General features: G+C 45.7%; 1 protein-coding gene across 2 annotated transcripts; it reads left to right on the top strand.

Moving 5' to 3' along the window:
* The first annotated feature begins 293 nt into the window (after positions 1 to 293).
* Positions 294 to 15085, top strand: LOC307147232 (cadherin-related family member 1a). Of its 2 annotated transcripts, none has more exons than XM_079851827.1 (17): positions 294 to 526; positions 928 to 1023; positions 1295 to 1440; positions 1550 to 1600; positions 4656 to 4745; positions 4829 to 4915; positions 7361 to 7471; positions 7644 to 7787; positions 7882 to 7960; positions 8143 to 8243; positions 8341 to 8544; positions 11328 to 11480; positions 11560 to 11724; positions 11921 to 11988; positions 12828 to 13056; positions 13198 to 13452; positions 13698 to 15085. In XM_079851827.1, the coding sequence occupies exons 1-17, from the start codon at positions 475 to 477 to the stop codon at positions 14298 to 14300; spliced, it is 2634 nt and encodes an 877-aa protein (XP_079707953.1). In that variant the 5' UTR covers positions 294 to 474; the 3' UTR covers positions 14301 to 15085. The 2 variants fall into 2 exon arrangements, with proteins under 2 accessions (XP_079707953.1, XP_079707952.1); XM_079851826.1 differs by having other exon boundaries at positions 340 to 526; positions 7325 to 7471.
* The last annotated feature ends 7641 nt before the right edge of the window (positions 15086 to 22726 follow it).

Raw genomic sequence — 22726 nt, 5'->3', positions numbered from 1 at the left:
GTATGTGTGTGTGTGTGTGTGTTAGGGTCAGACCCGCGGGTGTGTGTGTGTTAGGTTCAGACCCACGGGTGTGTGTATGTGTGTGTGTGTGTGTGTGTTAGGGTCAGATCCGCGGGTGTGTGTGTGTGTTAGGGTCAGACCCTTGTGTGTGTGTGTGTGTGTGTGTGTGTGTGTGTGTGTGTTAGTGTCAGATCCGTGTGTGTGTTAGGGTCAGACCCACGGGTGTGTGTGTTAGGGTCAGACACGTGTGTGTGTGTGTGTGTGTGTGTGTGTGTGTGTGTGTGTGTGTGTGTGTGTGTGTGTGTGTGTTGTTCCAGGTCTCAGTCATGAGCTGCAGTGAGTCACAGGATTACTGCGTCTGCTTCTCCTGCGTTCTCTCTCACACACACACACACACACACACTCACACACGCGCGCGCCTCTAAAGACGTCTTCAGATGGGCAGCGGCTGCTTCTTCACTCTCTCTCTACAGAATGAGGAATAAACAGACTTTACTTCTTCTCATCTCACTGTGTGTGTGTCCGGGTGAGTAACTGAGTGTTTGTGTGAGAGACTGTAGTTTAATCAGATCCAGATCACTGAGTGTCTCAATAATCCTTTAAGTATCATGGACTGAGCAGAGCTTGTCCTTTAATATACACCTTTAACTTTAAACATTACAATTTACTGTGGAACTTTTGTTTTACTTTTAGAGTAGTTATCTAAAATGCATGTAATTCTCACTTACTAAGTTTCAGTAGAATTGGTCCAAATGATGATTCTGTGTCAGTGATTTCACTGAATGCTGTTGTCAATCTAACAAAGACACACTACACTGTATTTCTTACCGCAGTCTCAGGTTTCTGGTGTGAACATCCTTGATGTTTAACATTTGAAGTGTATTTCTGTGTTATTTGATGCTGAGTTTGAAGTATCTGTGTTTTCAGGCAAATCTGATTTCGCACCGTATTTCTATGATAATGGATCTGGCAGCAACAACGGAAACATGGCGCTGTTCAGTCTCGCTGAAGACACAGCTGTGGGTTAGTGTTCGAACACACCTCACCTCTGAGTCAGATAGAGGAGAATAACTGAGAGCAGAAGAGCATCTAATGCTGTATACGCACTGACTGAACGCAGAACAGAGATATCATGAGACAAATCTCTGATCACGCTGAATTCATATTTGTGTGCAGAAATTCATTTCTCTAAATCATTTTCATGAAATCAGAAATTTAGCTCATTGTAATGTGATATGAGTGACAGTGGGTTTAGGGTTTAGGTCGCACAGTATGAACACTTGGTTCTCCACAGGGACTCATGTGTACACGCTGAACGGCTCCGACCCGGAAGGGGAACCCGTGACCTATGGCATGACCTTTGATAAGGGATCCAAAGAGTGTTTCAGCGTTGAGCCCAAATCAGGGAATGTGACACTCGTGGAAAGTCTGGACAGAGAGGTGAGTGTGTGTGTCATTACAACGGCACAATATAAGGACATAAATCAGGAAGAATACCAGCTGAAGTCTGAGGTTTGTGTTAATAATTAATCTTGTTTTGATTGTTAAGGTTCAGGATGAGATCGTTGCATGTGTGACCATCACAGATGGAAGAAACAAGGTGAAAAAACTCCATTACAATAAGATTTAATTACAGGCTAACTTCTTACAGTGGAAGCGTGTCATTGTTTGTATGTTCAGCTGTCAGTGGCGTGTCAGTTTCAGTCGCTGTCAGTCAATGGTCAGTTTGACTGTAAAGAGTGAAACACTGTCAGTGTGTTTGACTTCATGAGTACAGACCGATCGCATCTGACCTGAAGAGGTCAAGTCAAGTCATCTTCATTTATATAGCACTTTTAACAATGTAGATTGTTCCAAAGCAGCTTTACAGAGATAATAGGAAATTAAAGTAAAGTGTTTTGGCTTTACAGCAAGTTTGATTGATTCACTTCCGTCGCAACGATCATTAGTTATTAACTTAGGGGCCGCTAACACGACACTGTTCTACCAGAAAACTCTTCAGTTCTTTCTGCGCAAACTTAAAAAACGCGAACCAGTGAGAACGCCGATGGCGCGCACATGCGTATTACGAGTTCAGTCTATAGGGATGTGTGTTTGAATATCTGTGCGCAGGCGTGTGGTCCTTCCCTACAAACAACCCTCAACAAACTACTTGTCTGGCCTTAAATTTTATAATACAGAATTTTTATCGCTTCCACGTAGCCACGCGAACCAGAATTATCCCGACAACGCTTTATCTGTAGAGCGGTAAAGGGAGGGAGGAGGCCTTCATAGAGAAGAGACTAGTGGACATTTCAGGACTGTGTTGACATCGTGTCCAGGCGAGGGTCCTTCATCAGATCTGGATACGGCCTGGATCCGGCGGACTGCGGTAAACCTCGGGATAAACAGAGAGACTAATATTAGCATAGACGCCATTCTTCTTATGATGTAACGAGTACATCAGGATTTATGGGAAGTGTTCCCGGTTCCGGCTGACCTAATCTATGCAGCCTAACATTGAATTATAGAAGTCTATAATGTGTTATGTGTATGCTAGGTCAAAGAGATGTGTGTTTAGTCTAGCTTTGAACTGACAGAGTGTGTCTGCTTCCCGGACAATGGAAGACTGTTCCAGAGTTTTGGTGCTAAATAGGAAAAGGATCTACCGCCAGCAGTCGATTTAGATATTCTAGGTATTATCAACTGGCCGGAGTTTTGAGATCGCAATAGACGTGAAGGACTATAATGCGTTAAGAGCTCGCTCAAGCACTGCGGAGCTAAACCATTTAGTGCTTTGTAAGTGATCAGCAATATTTTAAAATGTATGCGATGTTTAATAGGGAGCCAGTGCAGTGTTGACAGAACTGGGCTAATATGGTCATACTTCCTGGTTCTGGTAAGAACTCGAGCTGCTGCGTTTTGGACCAGCTGTAGTTTGTTTATTAAGCGTGCAGGGCAACCACCCAGTAGAGCATTACAGTAATCTAGCCTTGAGGTCATGAACGCATGAACTAACTGTTCCGCATTTGTCACTGAGAGCATATGGCGTAATTTAGATATATTTTTAAGATGGAAAAATGCGGTTTTACAGACACTAGACACGTGACTTTCAAATGAAAGATTGGTATCAAAGAGCACACACACACACACACCCAGGTTCCTAACCGACGACGAAGACTTAACAGAGCAGCCATCAAGTGTTAGACAGTATTCTAGATTATTATGTGAGGAAGTTTTTTGTCCAATAATTAGAATCTCTGTTTTTCAGAATTTAGAAGTAGGAAATTACTAATCATCCAACTTTTTATATCAGCTATGCATTCCGTTAATTTTGTGAATTGGTAAGTTTCGTCAGGCCGTGAAGAAATATGACCAGCAGCCATATCACCCTGTAGCCCAAGACTGGTTGCCCACTGAAGCTAAGGCGCAACATGGCTGCCGTCGCATCATCCAAGTGGATGCTGCACATTGGTGGTGGTTGAGGAGATTCCCCCATCTATGTACAGCGCTTTGAGGTCTCAGAAAAAGCGCTATATAAATGTAACGAATTAAATATAGAGCTGAGTATCATCAGCATAACAGTGAAAACTAATGCCATGTTTCCTAATGATATCTCCTAATGGTAGCATGTACAGAGTGAACAGCAGCGGTCCTAGTACTGAGCCTTGTGGTACGCCATACTGAACTTGTGATTGATGAGACATCTCTTCATTTACTGCTACAAACTGATAACGGTCAGATAAGTATGATTTAAACCATGCTAGTGCAATTCCACTAATGCCAACATAATTTTCGAGTCTATTTAAAAGAATGTTGTGGTCAATAGTATCAAATGCAGCACTAAGATCCAGTAACACTAATAGAGAGACACAACCACAATCGGATGATAAGAGCAAATCATTTGTGACTCTAACGAGAGCAGTCTCAGTACTATGGTACGGTCTAAATCCTGACTGGAAATCCTCACAGATATAATTTCTTTCTAAAAAGGAACACAGTTGTGAAGACACTGTCTTTTCTAGTATCTTTGACAGAAAAGGCACATTCGAGATCGGCCTGTAATTGACTCATTCTGTACGATCAAGTTGCAGTTTTTTAACAAGCGGTTAAAAAGGTGCGTGTTGGGTAGAAACTGGAGACGTCACAGTGACGAAAGCCATCAAAAGATCAGCAATGACGACAGCGGTTTCACAAATCCATACTTTAATAAAAGTAAAAACCTTTTAATGTTTATTAACATAAAACTGATAAAAATGACATTCTGATGCTGTATTAAGCTTTAGAGAACGTACTGAATGAAAAGTGATCAGGAGTCAAACACACCCTGTGACTGACGCTTTCACAACACTGATGTGTGTGAGCAGCACGGCTTCTGCTTCTGCTTATGTTTATGCTTATGTTTATGTTTATGTTTATCTGCTTCGACTGGAATCTGTTTGGCTGTAGGAATGCTTGGGAAAGAATCGCTCATTTAGGATTTTGTTTAATGCTGTTAGTTGTGCCAAAATTAAAAACTTCACTTCTAAGAAGTGGTATAGCCTTTGATGGATTTCAATTATAATTGTTTATTAATTATTATTTAGTCCCATAGTCCTCTGCATATTATTGTATTTAATGTGCTTTAATGTACATTTTTGACTATGCAAATTTTACTTTATACCGTGTTTCTCCAGGTGGTAGAAAATGTTCGAGTGTTTATCACAGATGTTAATGACGAAAAGCCTGAGTTTTTAAATCTACCCTTTATAGTGGACGTCCCTGAGGTAAGAGTGAAAATCAGCTTGGAAATGAATATATATATATGTGTTATAAAACACAGTCTGCATGATTGTGATCTGTGTTGAAGGACGCTCCCTCAGGCAGCAGCTTCTACAGAGTCCAGGCCGTCGACAGAGACATCGGCTCCGGGGGAAGTGTTTCCTACTTCCTGCAGGTGAAGATAAACTACTTCCTGTGGCGTCAGTGTCACCTTCCCGTTCTAAGGGGAACGAGTTTAAAATAATGACCACTGAGGATGAGGTTCGACTCTGAGTCGAGGACAGTCATGTGGGACGCTGTCGAACAGACCGGGACACTAAAGTGCCGTCAGAAAATGTGCTGCTACTGGATTAAATTTCAATTACATTTATGCAGGTTGAGGCTTAGCCTGGCTTACACCCACCCACACACACACACACACACACACACACACACACACAACCACACGAGCGTCTGGCCTCTAGTGCTGCTTTCCCAGAGGAAAAACTAGAAACTACACACTACAGATACACTACTCATAAACTACACATACACTACACATACACTACTCATATACTACAGATACACTACACATATGCTGATCATGCACTACTCATACACTACAGATACACTACTCATACACTACACATACACTACTCATATACTACAGATACACTACACATATGCTGATCATGCACTACTCATACACTACTCATATACTACAGATACACTACTCATATGCTGATCATGCACTACTCATACACTACAGATACACTACACATACACTACTCATATACTACAGATACACTACACATATGCTGATCATGCACTACACATACACTACTCATATACTACAGATACACTACACATATGCTGATCATGCACTACTCATACACTACAGATACACTACTCATGCACTACACATACACTACTCATACACTACTCATGCACTATACATACACTACAGATAAACTACTCATGCACTACAGATACACTACTCATGCACTACACATACACTACTCATACACTACTCATGCACTATATATACACTACACATACACTACAGATACACTACTCATACACTACAGATACACTACTCATACACTACAGATACACTACTCATGCACTACAGATACACTACTCATACACTACAGATACACTACTCATGCACTACACATACACTACTCATACACTACTCATGCACTATACATACACTACTCATACACTACAGATACACTACTCATACACTACAGATACACTACTCATACACTACAGATACACTACTCATGCACTACAGATACACTACTCATACACTACATATACACTACTCATACACTACAGATACACTACTCATGCACTACAGATACACTACTCATGCACTACAGATACACTACTCATGCACTATACATACACTACTCATACACTACTCATACACTACAGATACACTACTCATACACTACGGATAAACTACTCATGCACTACTCATACACTACTCATACACTACAGATACACTACTCATACACTACGGATAAACTACTCATGCACTACAGATACACTACTCATACACTACAGATACACTACTCATACACTACAGATACACTACTCATGCACTACAGATACACTACTCATGCACTACAGATACACTACTCATGCACTATACATACACTACTCATACACTACTCATACACTACAGATACACTACTCATACACTACGGATAAACTACTCATGCACTACAGATACACTACTCATACACTACAGATACACTACTCATACACTACGGATAAACTACTCATGCACTACAGATACACTACTCATACAATACTCATGCATTACACATACACTACTCATACACTACAGATACAATACTCATAACCTACTCATGTACTACTCATACACTACAGATACACTACACATACACTATACATACACTACACATACACTACACATACACTACAGATACACTACTCATACACTACAGATACACTACTCATACACTACAGATACACTACTCATACACTACTCATGCATTACACATACACTACTCATACACTACAGATACAATACTCATAACCTACTCATACACTACTAATACACTAACAGCGGCAGTCAGAACCTCTGCATGATTAAAAATCTAGATGTTTGGATCTAAACAATGCAGAAAGTGCATCAGTGTTGGTCTGAGAAACCAGATTCTTCATCATGCGTACTTCATGATCATATTGTGTCAGATATCACCTGTGTCACGTTTATCGTCACTGTCACCTGAGTTCTTGCTTGTTGCCTTGGTTTCTAATTAGTTTGGCACCTGTTCCCTGTTCTGCTGGTTATTTACGCCTTCTGTTTTCTCAGTTCTGTGTCCTGCATTAATAGCTGTAGTGGTTATAGCTCTGTGTGTTCATTAAAGCCTCTTGTAAATAGTTTATTCTGCGTCACACATCTCATTCTTGTTGGATTGTCTACACGCACACCTTGACAAGCAGCTTGTAGTGGCGGTTCAGTGTGTGCCATTTGAGTTTTAGTCATCTTTCGGAACAGAATTGTCTGAAACGGTTGAGTTTAAACACAAACTGACTGTAATCTTGAGAGACATGTTATATATTTCAGGAAAGAAATCTTCATCAGTTGTCGTTTCGTTTGCAGTCCAGCAGTAAGTTCACCATCGACGGTCACAGTGGCGTTCTGCGCATCAGACCTGGTGAATCGCTGGATTACGAACTCGCCAGGACTCATTTTGTCACTGTTGTTGCAAAGGTGAGCAGCAAAATCTTAGTTTGGGGTGTTTGCTTTGATCTTTCATAAATGCCTTTATGTTGTAAAAATGAAGTTCAAAGATGAGAAGAATTTCCTCGGAACGTCATTTCCCATGTGGCCATTTAATTGAGTCAGATCACATCATCTGTATGTTTCTGTATGTCTGTTTCAGGATGGAGGAGGTAAATATCATGGGAAATACCAGGTTATGACCTCGACAGCCATCGTAACCATCAATGTCCTTGATACCCAGGATTCTCCTCCAGTGTTTGTTGGGACTCCGTATTTTGGATTTGTCTATGAAGTCTCTGTACCAGTAAGTATGACACTATTTCATATTTACATATATATTTCTACAATCCCTGAGCTTTTATGGCAATGTTCTGTCTTTTTGTCTGTGTTGTGTCCAGGGTTCAGAGATATTCACTGTTTTTGCCAAAGATGGGGACCAGAACAGCCCCAATCCCATCCATTATTCCATTCTCAATGGTCAGCTGCGTTTATTGCCTCAGTGCTGAACATCTGCATTCATGTTATCTAGTTCATTTTATCTACCAAGTTCTGTCTTAATAATGTTAGATTGTGCTAAAGAGCTTCATAGTTTCACTAATACTTTGAAAGTTCATCTAAACCTAATGTACGACGACGGTTTCTTCTTCTATTGGCCAAAGGCAGCGACGGCTTCTTCATCATCAACAGCACCAGTGGGAGTATCAGCCTGACATCATTTCCAGTACAGCTGAGGAATGAGTTATATGAGTTAAAAGTCAAGGTTGGCTGCAGTTATAAAATGAATATCAGTAAAGATTGAGTATGTATTTATAAGTAGTGTCATGCATGACATAAGACTTTCTTCATGTTAAATCAAGGCTTCAGAGGTTGGACCTGACAGTCGGTTTGTTGACTTCGCCGAGACCACAGTCACGATTCGTGTGGTGGACCTGAACAACCACCCGCCCACCTTCTACGGCGAGAGCGGGCCACAGAACCGGTTTGAGCTGACCATGTACGAACACCCGCCGGAGGGAGAGATTCTCCGAGGCCTGAAGATCACGGTCAACGACTCGGACCAGGTGCAACAGTCAACGTTAAACATTAGTTTCATTGCGTTCACCAGGGGTCAGCAGCCATTCACTGCGGCGAGAGACAGACATGCCATTCATTTAGAGAACGTCCCTGCATACCAATCTACATTTTGATGATATATGTGCAGAGCAATGAATTAGGGCTGCAACTCACGATTACTTTGATAATAGATTAGTTGGCCGATTGTTTCTTCAATTAATCGGATTAATAAAAATAAAAAAAGTAAATTAATTTTTTAATTAATTAATTGACAAAACACACTATTCCACATCCTGCCCAATGCTGTCCTTCAAACAAACATGCCAACTGAACGCTATGAAAACATATAGTGAATATATCTATATAAATATATTTATATGCTATATGCAAAGGAGCTATAAAGCAAAAGGACAGTTTAAATCCCTACATTGAAAAAGAAGATAATAATTAAGACAATAAAGAAAAAGAAAAACACAAACTCATTGTTAAAGGGATAGTTCACTTTGAAATTAAATGTTGGTATGTTTTAGCTTACCTCAAGGGCATCCAAGATGTAGGTGTCTTTTTTTCCGCAGTAGTTTCAATTTTGATATTTTTAGGTCAAACCGTTCTTGTCTGTCAGTCAGATAATGCAGGTCTGTGGTCACTGTCTCAAAGAGCATGCACAGAGTCCAAATTAAACAATTCCCCATCGTCCAAATTAAACAATTCCCCATCGTAAGTACACATTGATGGCCTAAGACACGAAACGAGCGGTTTGTGTGAGAAAACGAGCAGTATTTATATCGTTTTTACCTCTTGTACACAGCCACGTCCAAGTGATCTGAGGGCGCGCGCGCATCCTGGTGTGTGCCGGTGCGCAGACTGGTGCATAGATATATACACTAGGGGCCCTATTTTAACGATCTGAAACACAAGTATCAAGCGCAAAACGCAAGTAACTTTGTGGGCGGGTCTTGGGCGCTGTTGCTATTATACCAGCGGGATAAATGACTCTATGCGCGTTGTGCACACGCTACATTGATTATGGCCAAGCATGCGCCCTTAATATAGCATATAACGCAACGCGCCACTGACTTTAAACTAGTTTTTTCCGGTCAGTGGCGGAATTGTTTTCTAAACCTGCAAAATAGCATGAGGGAACGTTTGCGCCGGAACACGCCTCCTCTTTGCGCTGAACCGCCCCGGGGAGCGCAAGTGTATTTCTTAGTTAACCGACGTGCGTCTGTGGAGGGAAAAGTCCGCTTTGCGCGGGTGCAAAATAGGAATGATACATGCGTCGCTGTACAAAGTCAATTGCGCTGGGTGCAAGATAGGGCCCTAGATGTCTACATCTATGTCTACAAACCGCTCGTTTCGTGTCTTAGGCCATCAATGTGTACTTACGATGGGGAATTGTTTAATTTGGACGATGGGGAATTGTTTTAATTTGGACTCTGTGCATGCTCTTTGAGACAGTGACCACAGACCTGCATTATCTGACTGACAGACAAGAACGGTTTGACCTAAAAATATCAAAATTGAAACTACTGCGGAAAAAAAGACACCTACATCTTGGATGCCCTTGAGGTAAGCTAAAACATACCAAAATTTTATTTCAAAGTGAACTAACCCTTTAACAGATAAGAGGAATGTTCTGCAGGAACACACACATTCACTCTGGACACATTAACATGTTTCTGTGTTTTCTTTATCCTGTACAACGTCTTACATTTTTATTCAGTTACACACTCATTCATCATCACTTTACAGTTAACACTCTCATAAAATACTTGAAGTACACGTTGACTTTCAAACCTAAATTTAACTTCCAACAACAGATATTTCAGCAAAATTAATATTTTATGCACTGAATATTAATTGTCTAATTTAGACTTAAATTTAAATCTAATTTTAAAAAAAATCTTAGAATTCTGCACTGATTGATCATATCATGCGGGGATAACATATCAGGTTTAATTTGTGCACACACACACACACACACACGCTCACTCACACATGCGCATACACACACACACACACACACACACACTCTCACACACACACGCTCACTCACATACACGCACACACACACACACACACACACACACTCTCTCACTCACACACACACACACACACACACACACACACACACACACACACACACACACACACTCTCACACACACACGCTCACTCACATACACGCACACACACACACACACACACACACACACACACACACACTCTCTCACTCACACACACACACACACACTCTCACACACACACGCTCACTCACATACACGCACACACACACGCTCACTCACACATGCGCATACACACACACACACACACACACACACACTCTCACACACACACGCTCACTCACATACACGCACACACACACACACACACACACACACACACACACACACACACACACACACTCTCTCACACACACACACACACACACACACACACACACTCTCACACACACACGCTCACTCACATACACGCACACACACACACACACACACACACACACACACACACACTCTCACGCTCACTCACATATACGCACACACACACACACACACACACTCTCTCACTCACACACACACACACACACACACACACTCTCACGCTCACTCACATACACGCACACACACACACTTTTATATTTTAACACTAACCTAACCTGTCTCAATCTTCTTTTTCAGAAGTTTCTTCTAATAAACAGTTTCTGTGGATGTTTTTAGTGTTTTTTCCCAGTATTAATGTAGCGTATTCTGTGACCTCTGCCGTTTCATTCAGGGAGCGAACGCTAAGTTCCGACTGTTTCTGGCGGGACCATCTCGAGTTCTGCGTGTGGTTCCTCAGACGGTTCTCAACGAAGCCCAAGTCACCGTCATCGTGGAAAACTCAACCGCCATCGACTACGAGAAATACCAGTTCTTAACGTTCAAGGTCTGATCCTGATCCTACTTTGCTCCTGATGATCCTTCAGTGTGTGTTCAGAGTCTGAGCGTTCGATGCTGTTTTCCAGCTGTTAGCGGTCGAGATCGACACTCCAGAGCGCTTCAGTGCCACCGCAGACATTGTGATCAATCTTTTGGACACAAATGACAACGTTCCAAAGTTCTCCTCAGAGTTTTACATCGCCAGGATCCCGGAAAACTCCCCAGGAGGATCCAACGTCGTCTCAGTGACCGTGAGCAGCGTGTGAAATGATGTTTAGCCTTTACCAAGACATGAACACTAAGTGCTAAATGTAGGCAACGTTCTCAGCCGGTGATCGAGCAAACGCTCCAGTTCATAATCAGGGCAATGTTTTCAGCTCCAGGTCTTATATTGAGTGTTTTCATGCATTCTGTGTCCACGTTTGATGTGTGTGTGGTGTTTTACAGGCAGCCGACCCCGACTCAGGGCTTTGGGGTGAAGTGAAATACTCCATCTACGGCTCTGGGGCAGATCTGTGAGTTATCGCTCAATACTGAACACTGTGGCTTCATATACGTGATTATATGCTGAGCCAATAACAGAGACGTTCTGCCTTTACATAACATTTGGTTCCGTCATCTGTTTAGATTAAGCTTTTGTTCATAATAGATGTCACTCTTCAAACTTTTGCTTGAGATTTTTGCACTAAAGATACCTAAAATGATGGATTCAATGGCAAATCTGACACAGAATGGGACCAAACTCCACCGTGTGTGATTCAGTGTGTCCGTTAGTTTAGAGAGGTCAGAGAGTGACACAGATGCGCTCGCTCTCCCAGTGTTTATGAGGCCAGTAGAGGACTAAAGGACGAGCACAGAACAGCTTACAGACAGACTCCAGTGAGGGAGCCGGCTAATCTTGTTATGGGATTGGAGGAGTAAAAATAGCATCTCCACACCCCGCTAGTGAGTCAGGCCCAATTAGCACGCGGTTTGACAGCTGGAGGCAGAACACATAGAGATAATGCAAAACCTGCAAATTTATGCCTTGATTCTTCACCATTACAGAAGGCAAATTATAATGGTGTGAGAAATAGCAGGTTTCTGTCTGACTGTTAATTTTCACACTGACAACTAAAAAGCAGCTGCTTAAAATCCAGACTAAATGACAAGTTCTTATAACGGCTTTAACATCAGACACAAACCTGCATGTTTATTTTGGATCTTCTGTATTTTAATCCATCATCACCACATCATTCAGTACAGGATGGTATTCATCTCGTTTTTTGGACACTTCTCATGAGTTAGACATCATTTGAGATGTTAACTACCTCATAGTTTTAAATAAAGTCTTGTGATTATTTGTCTGTTTCAGGTTTCTCATTCACCCCACGTCTGGCATCATTTACACGCAGCCCTGGGCCTCTTTAGATGCTGAAGTCAAGTCAAAATATAATTTCTATGTAAAAGCTGAAGACACTGAGGGGAAATACAGCCTTGCAGAGGTTTTTGTCACTGTGCTCGACCAAAATGACCATCGGCCAGAGTTCAACCAGAACTTCCTGGAAAAGACCATGATCATCGGGGCGCCGGTGCAAATACAGGTTTGTGGCCCCATAGTGGATTAGCCCGAATCTCTCATCATGAACTCCCATGATCCCACAGCCAGCTTAGATGAAGGAGATCGTCACTAATGGTGTAAATGTGAATGCGATGATTGAGACTTGACTCCGGTTTGTGTTCAGGCTGTGGATGAGGACGCAGAGGAACCCAATAACATCATTGAATATTCCATCATGAAAGCCGATCCAGGCGACATCTTCGACATTAACTCGTCCACAGGAGAGATTAAGCTCAAGCCGTACATCAGGTCTATGGAGATCGTGCAGAACATCACCAGACAGAAGGACTGCAGGTGGTCAGTTCTGGTCCAGGCCCGGGATCGAGGCTCTCCGTCCTTCAGCACCACAGCGGTCGTGAACATCGACATCACTGAGCCGGTGAGACCAGGGTCAGGGGTCAGTGTGTGTGCGCTGGGGGAATTCAACGGCTTTGGATGATTATTTATATCTGTGTTTGTGATACAGCACTTTGGGGTATGATGCGAATGCCTTGATACAGGAATCTGGAGTGTGTGTGTGTATATACAGTTGTTTTATCGTACCATGGTACAACTACGGTACTTCTTCATGTTGTGTACATTATTTACAACCCTTTCTTGTAATGTTTCTTTCTCTTTTGACAGAACGGGCTCAGAGGGCCCATGGCCGCGTTCCTAATGCAGAGCCGAGAGAATCCACTGAAAGCTCTTGGTCTGGCGGTCGGCTTCATCTCTGTTATGGTTTTGCTGACAGTTTTGATCTCCACTCTTCTGTTCTTTCGCAACACAAAGTCCAATAGGATCAGGCCAGCGCGGCGCATCATTCGCAGGAGGGCCAAAGAGCCTCAGCACTGGAGCTTCAGGCCAGCGTTTGGACACGACCGTAACCATGATGAGGATGATGAAGACACGAGTGACAAGCTCAAGGGAAACAACGGCAGCTCCAGAACCAAGCGACCCATTCCCAGCGCTCCGGTCCTCCCTCCCCCTCTAGCAGCGACCGGGCCGACCGGGTCTCAGCGTATCCAGCGGGACGTTCCCTCGGTGTCCGGGCCGACCGGGTCTCAGCGTATCCAGCGGGACGTTCCCTCGGTGTCCGGGCCGACCGGGTCTCAGCGGGACGTGCCCTCGGTGTCCGGGTCCATCAGTCGCACAGACGGCACTGGCATCAGCTCCGCTCTCGTGTCGGAGCTGAAAATGAGAATAGAACAGAAAATTATCGAGGCAAATCGAGGTTATTATTACTGACACACTGACGCATTCCACGTGTTTTACGTGTGTATTTGATGGACCAAACGTTTGATGTCACAAGCAGCTCTTTGTGAAGAATGTTTATTTTTGTGTGAAAGTGTTTTTAAAGTTTATCCTGGTTCAGCTAAAGTGTTTCTGTTCTTCTGTACAGTCTTTATAAATATATGATCTGGCTTGTATTCTTAAAAAATAAATAAAAAAAAATCATAAAAATGCTAAGTAACTTGCCCATACTGGTCTATGCACATATGTGTCTGTAAGCAGAAAACAGTTTCAGTAATGTACACCTCCTGCTCTTCATCGCAATCAGTCCTGCTGCTCTCAGACCCGTTTCTGCGTTAGTTCTGGTGATCTCTCTGTAATCTCATAATTAGCTCCATACTGCCATCTTTAGGTTTCATTCCATTCAGTCTAAGCAATCTAGTCATCAATCCCTCTAACAACCCTCTCTGTCCATCGTGACTCTATAGATGTACGTAGATGTATGTCCGACTGTCTGACTGTATTTCTTCTTTGAACAACTTTTGCCTTGAGGATCTTCGGTGAAAGTCTACGACTGTACGGACATCTGAAACCAGACTCTCTCATCTAGTTTTTGCTGTCAAACCGTTTTATTATTATTATTTTTATTGTTTTGTAACGAATTTTTCACTGATATTTTGAAAGTGATTTAAGAGCAGATGAGAATCCATGTACGGCATATCAAAATGTCAAGCGTGTTTATTATGTAAACTCTGTGCTTTAAATCCATTTAGAAATAAAACGTTTTTAAGGTATTGTTTAAAAATGAAAAGAGTCTAATGTCTTCTTCCTACTATTACATTTTTACTGTCAGATTTACATAATCTCATTTATTAAACATTTGTATTCAAGGCAGCTTGAAAAATAAGGTAAAACAAGTGATTTATCATAGAATTTTTTTTTTTTTTTGCAGTGTAATAATATACTAAAGTTGAAGAGTAAATGAGAGCAGTGCAGAAGCTGAAACATTTTTCACATCTATAGATCGTTATACTATTAATTGTAATTGTATGTGGAAAAAAAACATTCATGGGAAAACAAAAGTGCATTTTTGCTTCTATTCAGTCCACACACGAAACACACATCCCAAACTGTGGTGTATGAGATGTAGATGTGCATTAATATAACTGTGCTCTGCTGTTCAGCTCGAAGCAGTGCATTCTGGGGCGGCTCGTACAAACACACATCCCAGCAGGCACTGCCAGCACCAGGCCCAACACACACACTGCGCATCACAAACACCACACACTGCCCGTCACAAACACACACACTACCCGTCACAAACACACACACTGCCCGTCACAAACACACACACTGCCCGTCACACACCACACACTGCCCGTCACAAACACACACACTACCCGTCACAAACACACACACTGCCCGTCACAAATACACACACACTGCCCGTCACAAACACACACACTGCCCGTCACAAATACACACACACTACCCGTCACAAACACCACACACTGCCCGTCACAAACACACACACTGCCTGTCACAAACACCACACACTGCCCGTCACACACCACACACTACCCGTCATAAACACACACACTGCCTGTCACAAACACACACACTGCCCGTCACAAACACCACACACTGCCCGTCACACACCACACACTACCCGTCATAAACACACACACTGCCTGTCACAAACACACACACTGCCCGTCACAAACACACACACACTGCCCGTCACTGCCCGTCACAAACACACACACACTACCCGTCACAAACACACACACTACCCGTCACAAACACACACACTGCCTGTCACAAACACACACACACTGCCCGTCACAAACACACACACTGCCCGTCACAAACACCACACACACTGCCCGTCACAAACACACACACTGCCAGTCACAAACACCACACACTGCCGTCACAAACACACACACTGCCCGTCACAAACACCACACACTGCCCGTCACAAACACCACACACTGCCGTCACAAACACACACACTGCCCGTCACAAACACACACACTGCCGTCACAAACACACACACTGCCCGTCACAAACACACACACTGCCCGTCACAAACACACACACTGCCCCGTCACAAACACCACACACTGCCCGTCACAAACACACACACACTGCCCGTCACAAACACACACACTGCCCGTCACAAACACCACACACTGCCCGTCACAAACACCACACACTGCCCGTCACAAACACCACACACTGCCGTCACAAACACACACACTGCCCGTCACAAACACACACACTGCCGTCACAAACACCACACACTGCCGTCACAAACACACACACTTCCCATCACAAACACACACACTGCCGTCACAAACACCACACACTGCCGTCACAAACACACACACTTCCCGTCACAAACACACACACTGCCGTCACAAACACCACACACTGCCGTCACAAACACACACACTTCCCATCACAAACACACACACTGCCGTCACAAACACACACACTTCCCGTCACAAACACACACACTGCCCGTCACAAACACACACACTGCCCGTCACAAACACACACACTGCCAGTCACAAACACCACACACTGCCCGTCACAAACACCACACACTGCCGTCACAAATACCACACACTGCCGTCACAAACACACACACTTCCCATCACAAACACACACACTGCCGTCACAAACACACACACTGCCCGTCACAAACACACACACTGCCCGTCACAAACACACACACTGCCCGTCACAAACACCACACACTGCCCGTCACAAACACACACACTGCCGTCACAAACACCACACACTGCCGTCACAAACACACACACTTCCCATCACAAACACACACACTGCCGTCACAAACACCACACACTGCCGTCACAAACACACACACTTCCCGTCACAAACACACACACTGCCGTCACAAACACCACACACTGCCGTCACAAACACACACACTTCCCATCACAAACACACACACTGCCGTCACAAACACACACACTTCCCGTCACAAACACACACACTGCCCGTCACAAACACACACACTGCCCGTCACAAACACACACACTGCCAGTCACAAACACCACACACTGCCCGTCACAAACACACACACTGCCGTCACAAATACCACACACTGCCGTCACAAACACACACACTTCCCATCACAAACACACACACTGCCGTCACAAAAACCACACACTGCCGTCACAAACACACACACTTCCCGTCACAAACACATACACTGCCGTCACAAACACACACACACTTCCCGTCACACACACCACACACTGCCCGTCACAAACACAGACACACACTTCCCGTCACAAACACACACACTGCCCGTCACAAACACACACACTACCCGTCACTGCCCGTCACAAACACCACACACTGCCCGTCACAAAAACCACACACTGCCCGTCACAAACACACACACACTGCCCTTCACAAACACACACACTGCCGTCACAAACACACACACACTGCCCTTCACAAACACCACACACTGCCCTTCACAAACACCACACACTGCCCGTCACAAACACCACACTGCCCGTCACAAACACCACACACTGCCCGTCACAAACACCACACACCGCCCGTCACAAACACACACACTGCCCGTCACAAACACACACACTGCCCGTCACATACACCACACACTGCCCGTCACTGCCCGTCACAAACACCACACACTGCCCGTCACAAAAACCACACACTACCCGTCACAAACACACACACTGCCCGTCACAAACACACACTGCCGTCACAAACACCACACACTACCCGTCACAAACACACACACTGCCCGTCACAAACACACACACTGCCGTCACAAACACCACACACTACCCGTCACAAACACACACACTGCCCGTCACAAACACCACACACTGCCCGTCACAAACACATACACTGCCGTCACAAACACACACACACTTCCCGTCACACACACCACACACTGCCGTCACAAACACACACACACACTTCCCGTCACAAACACACACACTGCCCGTCACAAACACACACACTGCCGTGACATACACCACACACTGCCCGTCACACACCACACACTGCCGTCACAAACACACACACACACTTCCCGTCACAAACACACACACTGCCCGTCACAAACACACACACTGCCCGTCACAAACACCACACACTGCCCGTCACAAACACACACACTACCCGTCACAAACACCACACACTGCCCGTCACAAACACCACACACTGCCCGTCACAAACACCACACACTGCCGTCACAAACACACACACACTTCCCGTCACACACACCACACACTGCCGTCACAAACACACACACACACTTCCCGTCACAAACACACACACTGCCCGTCACAAACACACACACTGCCGTCACAAACACCACACACTGCCCGTCACAAAAACCACACACTGCCCGTCACAAACACCACACACTGCCCGTCACAAACACACACACTGCCCGTCACAAACACCACACACTGCCCGTCACAAACACCTCACACTGCCCGTCACAAACACCACACACTGCCCGTCACTGCCCGTCACAAACACCACACACTGCCCGTCACAAAAACCACACACTGCCCGTCACAAACACACACACACTGCCCTTCACAAACACACACACTGCAGTCACAAACACACACACACTGCCCTTCACAAACACCACACACTGCCGTCACAAACACCACACACTGCCGTCACAAACACACACACTGCCCGTCACAAACACACACACTGCCCGTCACAAACACACACACTGCCCGTCACAAACACCACACACTGCCCGTCACAAACACACACACTGCCCGTCACAAACACACACACTGCCCGTCACAAACACCACACACTGCCCGTCACAAACACCACACACTGCCCGTCACAAACACCACACACCACACACTGCCCGTCACAAACACCACACACTGCCGTCACAAACACACACACTGCCGTCACAAACACACACACTGCCCGTCACAAACACACACACTGCCCGTCACAAACACCACACACTGCCCGTCACAAACACCACACACTGCCGTCACAAACACACACACTGCCCGTCACATACACCACACACTGCCCGTCACAAACACCACACACTGCCCGTCACAAACACCACACACTGCCCGTCACAAACACCACACACTGCCGTCACAAACACACACACTGCCCGTCACAAACACCACACACTGCCCTTCACAAACACCACACACTGCCCGTCACAAACACACACACTGCCCGTCACAAACACACACACACTGCCCGTCACAAACACACACACTGCCCGTCACAAACACCACACACTGCCCGTCACAAACACACACACTGCCGTCACAAACACCACACACTGCCGTCACAAACACACACACTTCCCATCACAAACACACACACTGCCGTCACAAACACCACACACTGCCGTCACAAACACACACACTTCCCGTCACAAACACACACACTGCCGTCACAAACACCACACACTGCCGTCACAAACACACACACTTCCCATCACAAACACACACACTGCCGTCACAAACACCACACACTGCCGTCACAAACACACACACTTCCCGTCACAAACACACACACTGCCCGTCACAAACACACACACTGCCCGTCACATACACCACACACTGCCCGTCACAAACACCACACACTGCCCGTCATAAACACCACACACTGCCCGTCACATACACCACACACACTTCCCGTCACACACACCACACACTGCCGTCACAAACACACACACACACTGCCTGTCACAAACACCACACACTGCCCGTCACAAACACACACACACTGCCCGTCACAAACACACACTGCCCGTCACAAACACACACACTGCCCGTCACAAACACACACACTGCCCGTCACAAACACCTCACACTGCCCATCACAAACACACACACTGCCCGTCACTGCCCGTCACAAACACCACACACTGCCCGTCACAAAAACCACACACTGCCCGTCACAAACACACACACACTGCCCTTCACAAACACACACACTGCAGTCACAAACACACACACACTGCCCTTCACAAACACCACACACTGCCCATCACAAACACACACACTGCCGTCACAAAAACCGCACACTACCCGTCACAAACACACACACTGCCCGTCACAAACACCACACACTGCCCGTCACAAACACCACACACTACCCGTCACAAACACACACTGCAGTCACAAACACACACACACTGCCCTTCACAAACACCACACACTGCCCGTCACAAACACACACACACTGCCCGTCACAAACACACACACACTGCCCTTCACAAACACACACACTGCAGTCACAAACACACACACACTGCCCTTCACAAACACCACACACTGCCCGTCACAAACACACACACTGCCGTCACAAAAACCGCACACTACCCGTCACAAACACACACACTGCCCGTCACAAACACATACACTGCCCGTCACAAACACCACACACTGCCGTCACAAACACCACACACTACCCGTCACAAACACACACACTGCCCATCACAAACACACACACTGCCCGTCACAAACACACACACTGCCCGTCACAAACACACACACACACTGCCCGTCACAAACACACACACTGCCCGTCACAAACACACACACTGCCCGTCACAAACACATACACTGCCGTCACAAACACACACACACTTCCCGTCACACACACCACACACTGCCGTCACAAACACACACACACACTTCCCGTCACAAACACCAAACTCTGCCCGTCACAAACCCACACACTGCCCGTCACAAACACCACACACTGCCGTCACAAACACACACACTGCCCGTCACAAACACACACACACTTCCTGTCACAAACACCACACACTGCCGTCACAAACACACACACTGCCCGTCACAAACACACACACACTTCCCGTCACAAACACCACACACTGCCGTCACAAACACCACACACTGCCGTCACAAACACCACACACTACCCGTCACAAACACACACACTGCCCGTCACAAACACCACACACTGCCGTCACAAACACATACACTGCTGTCACAAACACACACACACTTCCCGTCACACACACCACACACTGCCGTCACTGCCCGTCACAAACACCACACACTGCCCGTCACTGCCCGTCACAAACACCACACACTGCCCTTCACAAACACCACACACTGCCCGTCACAAACACCACACACTGCCGTCACAAACACCACACACTACCCGTCACAAACACACACACTGCCCATCACAAACACACACACTGCCGTCACAAACACACACACACACTGCCCGTCACAAACACACACACTGCCCGTCACAAACACACACACTGCCCGTCACAAACACATACACTGCCGTCACAAACACACACACACTTCCCGTCACACACACCACACACTGCCGTCACAAACACACACACACACTTCCCGTCACAAACACCAAACTCTGCCCGTCACAAACCCACACACTGCCCGTCACAAACACCACACACTGCCTGTCACACACACACACACTGCCCGTCACAAACACACACACTACCCGTCATAAACACACACACTGCCTGTCACAAACACACACACTGCCCGTCACAAACACCACACACTGCCCGTCACACACCACACACTACCCGTCATAAACACACACACTGCCTGTCACAAACACACACACTGCCCGTCACAAACACACACACACTGCCCGTCACTGCCCGTCACAAACACACACACACTACCTGTCACAAACACACACACTACCCGTCACAAACACACACACTGCCTGTCACAAACACACACACACTGCCCGTCACAAACACACACACTGCCCGTCACAAACACCACACACTGCCCGTCACAAACACACACACTGCCAGTCACAAACACCACACACTGCCGTCACAAACACACACACTGCCCGTCACAAACACCACACACTGCCCGTCACAAACACCACACACTGCCGTCACAAACACACACACTGCCCGTCACAAACACACACACTGCCGTCACAAACACACACACTGCCCGTCACAAACACACACACTGCCCGTCACAAACACACACACTGCCCGTCACAAACACCACACACTGCCCGTCACAAACACACACACTGCCGTCACAAACACCACACACTGCCGTCACAAACACACACACTTCCCATCACAAACACACACACTGCCGTCACAAACACCACACACTGCCGTCACAAACACACACACTTCCCGTCACAAACACACACACTGCCGTCACAAACACCACACACTGCCGTCACAAACACACACACTTCCCATCACAAACACACACACTGCCGTCACAAACACACACACTTCCCGTCACAAACACACACACTGCCCGTCACAAACACACACACTGCCCGTCACAAACACACACACTGCCAGTCACAAACACCACACACTGCCCGTCACAAACACACACACTGCCGTCACAAAT

The sequence above is a fragment of the Squalius cephalus genome (genome assembly GCF_949319135.1).
Source record: "Squalius cephalus genome assembly, chromosome: 19".
NCBI lineage: Eukaryota > Metazoa > Chordata > Actinopteri > Cypriniformes > Leuciscidae > Squalius > Squalius cephalus.
This window is presented reverse-complemented; position numbering and strand designations above follow the sequence as displayed.

Excerpts from the sequence above, each read along its gene's own strand:
- LOC307147232 (XM_079851826.1), top strand. The coding sequence starts at position 475 with ATGAGGAATAAACAGACTTTACTTCTTCTCATCTCACTGTGTGTGTGT. Across the intron at positions 1,024-1,294 it reads CGCTGAAGACACAGCTGTGG|GGACTCATGTGTACACGCTG; the intron begins GTTAGTGTTCGA and ends GGTTCTCCACAG. Across the intron at positions 7,788-7,881 it reads TCTATGAAGTCTCTGTACCA|GGTTCAGAGATATTCACTGT; the intron begins GTAAGTATGACA and ends TGTTGTGTCCAG.